The 8,417-nt window shown below is 42.8% G+C and overlaps 1 protein-coding gene across 1 annotated transcript; it reads right to left on the bottom strand.

Annotated features, from left to right (window-relative positions):
* Positions 1-3,355: 3,355 nt before the first annotated feature.
* On the bottom strand, positions 3,356-4,867 carry LOC149990421 (germ cell-less protein-like 1). The gene has a single exon (XM_090265111.1). It carries the CDS (start codon positions 4,865-4,867, stop codon positions 3,356-3,358), a length of 1,512 nt encoding a protein of 503 aa, XP_090121237.1.
* Between the last annotated feature and the right edge of the window lie 3,550 nt (positions 4,868-8,417).

The following is an 8,417-nucleotide window of genomic DNA, read 5'->3' on the forward strand; positions in this document are numbered from 1 at the left end:
CACTTTCTTTTATTCAGTCTCCCTCCCTCACTCCCCTCTGAGATCTGTAGTCTGTTCCATGTATTCATGCCTCTGTTTCTATTTTGTTTGTCAGTTTATTTTCCTCACTAGAATGCACATGTGAGAACATATGCTGTCTTTCTTTCACTCACTGGCTTACCTCACTTATGAAAATCATAACAAGTATCTTTTCTGACCACAGTATTAGGAAACAAGAGAACAACATGAGGAAAGCTGAAAAAACTGTAAATATGTGGAAAGAACAACACACACTTAAACCTCTTGATCAAAGAAGAAATAGAAAAGGAAATCAAAGATTGTCTCAAACAATTAAAAATGGAACCACAATATACTAAAAGCTGTAGGATGCTGTAAAAAGCAGTACTGAGAGACAAGTTTATACTCATAAATGCATATATTAAGAAATGAGAAAGCTCACAAGCAATCAACCTAACTTTATACCTTAAGGAATTAGAAAATCAAGAACACATAAAAGCCAAAGTTAGCAGAAGAAAACAAATAATAAAGATCAGAGTGAATGTAAATGAAATACAGACCAGAAAAAGTGTAGAAAATGTCAATGAAACTAGGAGCTGGGTTGTCAAAAAGATAAACAGAAGTAACAGGCCTTTAGCAAGAAAAACGAAGAAAAAAAAGAAAGACAAAATCAGAAATGAAAGAGGAGAAATTACAACTGACAATACAAAAATGTATGGTATCATAAGAGACTACTATGAACAATTACACACCAACAAATTAGATTACGTGGAAGAAATAGGTAAGTTCATAGAGTCATCCATTCTACTGAGACTGATCCATGAAGAAACAGAAAGTCTAAGCAGACCAATAATGAATAAGGAGATCAAATCACTAATCACAACAGCGCAACAGAGAAACCTCCGGGAAAAGACGGTTTCACTGGTGAATTTTACCAAACATTTAAAGAAAAAAGTAATGCCAATCTTTCTCAACTCTTCCAAAAACTTGAAGAGGAGGAAACACTTTCAAACTCTTTTTACAAGGGAGCATTACCCTGATATACAAAAACGAGATAAGGACTCTACAAGGAAAAAACCTCTATAGAACAATATCTCTAATAAACATAGATGCAAAGATTCTCAACAAAATATTAGAGAACCGAATTAATGGACTCATTAAAACGTTTATACACCATGACTAAGTGGAATTTACCCCTGAGATGTAAGAATGGTTAAACTTATGAATATCAATAAATTTATACATTATCAATAAATATACATCACATTAATATAATGAAGGATAAAAAGCATGTAGTCACCTCAAGAGAGGCAGGAAAAGGTTTTGACAAAAAATATAGCACCCTTTATTGATTAAAAAAAAACCTACACAAGGTTGGGTATAGAAGAAATATACATTAATATGATAAAGGCCATATATAACAACCCCACAGCTAATATTACACTCAATGGCAAAAACTAGAAAGCTTTTTCTCTAAGATCAGGAACAATATTAGCATGCCCACCCATGCCACTCTCATTTAATATGGTACTTCACGTTCTGTATAGAGCAACTGGGCAAGACAAAAAAAAGGCATCCAAATCAGAAAGGAAAAGTAAAATTGTCATTATTTTCATATGATATGATCTTATAAAAAGAAAAGACCCAAAGACTCAGCTAAAAAGCTGCTGGATCTAATTAATGGAATTCAGTAAATTTTCAGGACATAAAATCAATACTCAGAAAATAAATGCTTTCTTATGCATTAAATGTGAAACACCTGAGAAATAAATAGAAAAACAAACCCATTCACACTAACATCAAAAACAATAAAATATCTAGGAATAAATCAACCAAGGAAGTGGATGATCTGTACAATGAAACCTAAGATTCTTTAATAAAAGAAATCTAATAGGACACCAACAAATAAGAGGACATTCTATTTTCATGCATTGACATAGTATTATTAAAATGCTCATGGTACCCAAAGACATCTATAAATTTAATAAAGTACCTATCAAAATTCCAATGCAATTTTTCACAGAAATAAAAACAGAATCCCAAAATTTGTATAAAATCACAAAACCCTTGAATAGTCAAAGTAATCATGAGAAAGAAAACCAAAACCAGAGGCCTCACACTGCCTGATTGCAAGCTATACTACTAACGCAATAGTATGAAAACAGTATGATATTAGCATAAAAATGGGACAAATAGACCAATGGAACAGAATAGAGAGCCCAGAATTAAGCCCTCACATATACTGTTGACTAATATTTGATAAGGCAGCCAAGGACATCACAATGGGGACAGTCTCTTCAACAAATGGTGTTGGGAAAGCTGCATTACCACATGCAAAAAAAAAGAAAGAAAGAAAAGAAAAGAAATTGGAGCCAAGTTTTATACCAGTCACAAAAATTACTTTGAAATGGATCAAAGTGTAAATATAAGACCTGACACTAAAAAACTCCTAGAGGAAAATATGTGGAAGAAGCACCTCAACATTGGTTCTGGCGAAGATTTTTTTGAATATGACAACAAAAGCATAAACACCAAAGACAAAAATGAACCAGTAGGACTATATCAGACCTGAAAGTTTCTGTACTGAAAATTAAACAACCTACAAAATGAGATATTTGCAAACCATGTATGAAAATGTATTAATATCCAAAACTTATAAAGAGCTCATATAACCCAGTAACAACCACCACCAAAAGAGGTGGTCTGGTTTAAAATGGACAGAGGGACTAAATTGACATGTTTCCCCAAATTATGCAAATGGGTAACAGGCACATGAAAAATTGCTCAACGTGACTAATCATCAGGGAAATGCAAATCGAAAGTCACAATGAGCTAGCACCTAACACTTGTAAAAATGTTTATTATCAACAAGATTAGCGGTAACAAGTGTGGGCAACGATGTGGAGGAAAGCAAACCCTTGCACCTTGTGGGTGGGCGTGTAAACTGGTTCAGCCATCACAGTAAACAGTAAAGACACTCTTGGGTTGAAGAACAATCAACAAAAGGAAGCTCATCAGTGTAGCCTGGATGAATTCAGAGTGAGAAGCCATGGAAAGCAAGTAGGACACTCAGTGGCAGGAAACAGGAAGGGGGAGCAATCTGAATGGAACCAGCGGTGGTGGCAGTAAGGAGTGGGGCAGGGCAGCTCTCAACACAGCAAGTCAAAGACCAGTCAAAGTTTTCCTTTAACATTTATTTAACCAAACAAAAAGCAGAGTAAACTGAAGAGTAGTAGAGTAGGTCACCAGAGATGGGGAAGGCCAGCGGATCCCAAGGAGGGAGCTGGCATCTCAAGCAAGCTGGCCGTCCCTGCGCCCAGGGAACAGCCGCTCAGCTCTCTGAGCGTCTGCACGGTCCTCACTCTGGGGACTGTTCCTCTCTGGGGACGTACAGGAAGTTGCAGGCCACGTATATGGGGAAGACCACTTTCTCGTTCTCCATGTTCACCACCTCCATCTCTTCATCTCTTCCCAGGTCAAGCACCTGGTATTCCGTGCCCTTCCTGAAAATGGCTCTTCCAGCGGTATCCAAGGAAACCACCCACAGGCGGAAGGAGACCCTTCTGTGCCACAGTAAGCAGCCTCCAAGGCCGGGGCTCTGGATCACAGAGTTGCGCTTGAAGATGACCCGCCGGTTTTCGTAGCACACCAGCAGGTCCCAGCCAAAGGGGAAGCCAGCCCACTGCCAGCTGCACTTCAGGTCCTTAAGGATCTGGCGACCGCACCGCATGCTGTCCCTGACGAAGGCGGGCACATGGACGTCAGCGGGCCCGACCCCGTTGGTGTGCTCGGCCCGGATCAGGGCAAGCCACTGCTCTCTGTACACTGGGGTCATCCACGTGGTGGGGATCAGCGCATCCTGGTCAAGGATGTGGGCCGAGGGCAGGTCACAGATGATGTAGGCTAGCCGCAGATGCCGGAACACTGGCACAAAGGATCTGCCCTGCTGGGTCTCCAGGAAATGGAAGCCCAGTGCCTCCATCCTGGACTTAGCAAGCCAGAAGTTGGCCTCGAAAAATAAGGCTCTCACGGGGCCCATCCACTCTGGCTGCATCAGCAAGTACAACCACTTTTTCAGCATGGTGTACACATCCATCTCCACCTGCACCACTAGGAGGTCTGAAGAGGCAATGAGCATTTCCATGATATCTGGGCTGACTTGTCGCAATAATAGCTCCTGGCTGTGGTGAGTCATCAGATTGTCCAACAGCCACTGGAAGCACATGGTCCTGATGTTTGGGAGGCCGTAGCTCTCAGCAGAGTAGTAGTAGCGGCATACAGTGTGGACACTGACAGTCTCCCTCATGACCTCCCCACACTGCTCAATCAGCTCATCCAGCTGCAGCATGCTGGCCGTGGCCAGGATGGGCACCACACGGCTGGGTACAATGCACACAGAGTCTCGGTACAAGGAACCGAAGACCTCATGCAGGGCTTCACGATCAATGTTCTCGTCGGGGATTTGCAACTCTACGGTATCTACGGTTGCTTCCCTCCACGCACCACTGAACATGCTAGCGAAATAATGCGACTGGCACAGGTAGACCCTGTGCAGGTTCCACACCGCCCCCAGTGAGCGGATCTGCACGTCACTGCCTTCCCCCATTTCGAAGAGCTTCTCGTAAATGGAAGCTGGAGGGATTCTGGCGCACTTCTGGGGGCGCTCTTCTCCGGGACGCTCCTCTGAGCGGGCCTTCCGTTTGGGGCCTCTCCGGCTGGTGGAGGGCCCAGCCTCTTCGCTCGCTTCCTCCACCTCAGCGGGTACGGCTGCAGCCGCCCCAACCACCTCCAACTGCTCCGCAGGGCCCTCTAGCTGCTCTGGGGCGCGTCTTGCCCTGTGCAACAGCAACCGGCTAGTTACTGCTCCCATGGCCCCTGTGTACCTTGAAACTGCAACGGACACACTCGCTGTGCAGGCAAAGCGTCCACGCTCACGAGCTCGGCCGAGAGTGCTTCTGGGTACAACCGACGTCTGTCGCTACGCCCCCTAGGAACTCTCGCGAGAAAAGGGCTTGCGCAACCAGGAAGACGGTGCTGCGCACTGTGGTCTCCTGGGGTGGGTGCTCGTCCACCGCTTTCACATCCCGGTGGTTTGATCAAGGCCCTTTGCATGAATTTCCGTGTACCTTCAAGAACACCACTCGGCACCTTGCCACCTAAGATATTGGCTGATCATGTTGGGGGGGGGTGATATCTTTTATTCTTTGTGGAACCACAAGCTTCATTTATTCAGTGAAATTTATGGAGTGTCCCGTGCGTGCCCGGCTTTGTGCCGCACACGGGGAGTTCTAGACAAGCATAGTCAGGCTCACAGTTAAGCAAGTTCACGTAGCAAATGACTACGGTGCCCTTGGAGATCTGGGAAATCCAGGCGCACTTAGGAAGGATGTCCAGGTGTGTCCTCCAGAGGCATCTGCTGAGTCCTAAGGCCAGCGGTTGGGCAGCAGAAGCCTGCGACTGACCTTCACTCTGTGACTTGGAATAAGACCTTAACCCCTTTAGGGCTCAGGTTCCCAGCTACAAGTAACTAAGAGGCTTGAAGGTAGCCAATATGCAAATTTCCCCCGGAATGACACCTTGATGCCAGCTTTGTCCCCAGGCACCCTAACTTCCGTCATAAACTTTTAAGGCATTTTCATTCCTTGAGGCTGTGAAGCCGTTTGTTTTTGTGATAAAGGTGGCTTTGCTCTTTCACTTGTCTTTGTAAATAGCATTTCTGGTTATAAAACAATTTTAAACTGTGTGTGTGTGTCTGTATGTGCGTGCGCGTGTGTGTGTGTCTGTGTGTGTGTGTGTGTGCTGTGTCCTAATCAGCTGCTTCTGGGCTGATGCCTCCATTGTAAACAGACACCTTGAGCTTAGGGAAGATCATAAGTTCCCAGAATACCTTTTAGCCACATTTATCTTTCTCCCTCTCCACCTGTGTGCACATCTTCAGCCCCCTGCCTCTGGCAATGTCCGCTTCTTGCAAACAACTACCCATTCCTCAGTGTCGGAGATATGGCTTCAAGAACACTTTTTCTCAAACCCCCAAGGCACAGAGACATACATCTTTCCTCAACTGTAATCCTATTACGCCTTGATCAAACACTTATCCTCATATGGCTACAGGACTCTAGATGACCAGCACCAGGCACCAGGCCAGGCACGTGACAAATTTACAGTGAGAGAAAATGAAGAATGAATGAAATGGTCTTTTATTTTCGAGGAACGAAAATTATTAAACGCTGTACGGATACTAAATAGTCTAAAACAAATTTGCGTTGCTGAGGGAGTGTAGGCCTTTTAATGGCAAGGAAGTGCAAGGTGAGGGAAAATACAAACATCTTCTGATGAGCAGTATGATTTATTTAAGAGATACAAGGCTAAGAAATGTTATTTTAATTACCAAAAACAAAACTGTGATGCAGGGAAGCCTTTTAGGTCATTTGACAGTGCCTGGAGTAGAATGTTCCCCAAATTCGTATATTGCAATATAACTTTATGTTTTGTTTTAAATATGCTGTATGGGACTCTACAAAGGGAACAATTAATGGGGCCTAAATGAAGTCTGCAATAAGAAAATATGTTGGGAGTGTATAAAAGAGAGAAGAGAGGAGAATGTATAGCTTAAGGCCTCAGCCTCCAAAGTTGGCCTGCACCCATAAGAGAAAGGGTCATTTCCCCGAAGCTCTGGAATTGGAGACCAGGTGGGATTCCTTGATTGTGCTTGTCTGGATGAGTGATGAAGGAAGCTCAGCTTATTCAAAAAGTGATGGCTCTGAGCCACCCACCCAGGGAGGACATTTAGATGAAGCATAGATTGGATTGGTGGACAAACAATAATCAGATTTATTTTAAAACAATTGTAGTTGCTATCAAATCAAATACAAAAATTAGCTGCCGGTTTGCAAAAGTGAAAGGGGTTTATTTAATCGATCTCCATTGTCTCACTCGTTCCTAAGAGACATTGTTTTTTCAAGTATGGGAAGGCCAAAGGAACTTAAAAACAGTGATATGTGAGGATTCAGTCACAAACATGTGGTTAAAGTCACAAAAAGCTGTTACAGGATGACTTTCACAGGTCGTGCTTATAGCCACAGAGAGGAATTCGACAGATGTGTGCGTACCAGAATTCCATATTCCTACCATCCGGCCGAGTTGTCACTAAGTGCCCAGACCACGTGCAGCTACTACTACTGCTCTGCTGACACCTGGAGCCTCCACAGCATCAGGACCACGTGCGTCCACTGGCTGCTGGACAACCTGATGAGCCTGCAGAGTGAAGAGCTAGTGCGAGAAGAGTGGCAATATACAAGGGAACGAAATAGAGCCTATGGTCCAAGCAACAATTCTTTTACATTGAAATGGTTGGGGTCACATGGGTCTACACAACCCCATAAGGTTTCAAGTGCACCACTCAATTAAACAACATCTGCACACTGCATGTTGCACGCATCTCCACAAGCAAAGTCTCTTTCTGTCCCCATTCCCCCTTTCCTTTTTGCCCACCTCCACCTAACCACCTTGACCTCTTTTTCCTCTGGTTATCACCACTCTGTTTTCTATCTTCATATATATATATATATATGAAATACATTTTATATATATATTAAAGATATCTATTTTTATATTTAGAAAAAATGTATTTATATATACTTAAATATATATATATATTTTCATGTGTGTGTATAGATAGATAGATATGTTTTGGCTTAATCCCTCCACCTTCTTACATCCAGTTCGCCAACATCACTTCCATCTGTCAGCTGCCAGTCTGTCCCATGTATCCATGCCTCTGTTTGTATTTTGTTCCTCAGTTTATTTTGTTCATTAGATTCCACATAGAAGTGAGACCATATGGTATTTGTTTTCCTCTGACTGGCTCATTTCACTTAACATAATAATCTCCAGGTCCATCCACTCTGTCACAAAGGTAAGATTTTTTATTTTTTACGGAAGTGGGGTATTAGACTGTGTAATGTACCATAGACAACCAGGAATATGCTATGCAGCAAGGCTCTTATTTAACACTGATGGCGAAATAAGAAGCTTCTCAGACAAAAAAGGTAAAGGAGTTCATGACCATCAAACCAGCATTACACGAGTGTTAAAGAAACTTTTCTAAGTAGTAGAAAGAAAACTGAAGAGGACATATGTATAATAAAATGGCAATAAAGACATTCCTATCAATAATCACGTAAAAAGTAAATGAAGTAAATGCTCCCTTAAAGACACAGTGCAGCTGAACGGATAAGAAAACACTACCCATATATGTTCCTTCTATAAGAGGACTACTTCAGACTGAAAGACACACACAGACTGAAAGTACAGGGGTGGGAAAAGAACATGGAAGGAAAAGCTGGGGTAGCAATACTTATACCTGACAAAGTAGACTTTCAAACAAAGGCTGTCATAATGGACGCGGAAGGACATGACAT

Source organism: Furipterus horrens, unplaced genomic scaffold (genome assembly GCF_987537825.1).
Source record: "Furipterus horrens unplaced genomic scaffold, mFurHor1.1.pri manual_scaffold_17, whole genome shotgun sequence".
Lineage (NCBI taxonomy): Eukaryota > Metazoa > Chordata > Mammalia > Chiroptera > Furipteridae > Furipterus > Furipterus horrens.

Bases quoted from the DNA above. Each gene is read 5' to 3' on its own strand.
- LOC149990421 (XM_090265111.1), bottom strand. From the start codon at position 4,867: ATGGGAGCAGTAACTAGCCGGTTGCTGTTGCACAGGGCAAGACGCGCC.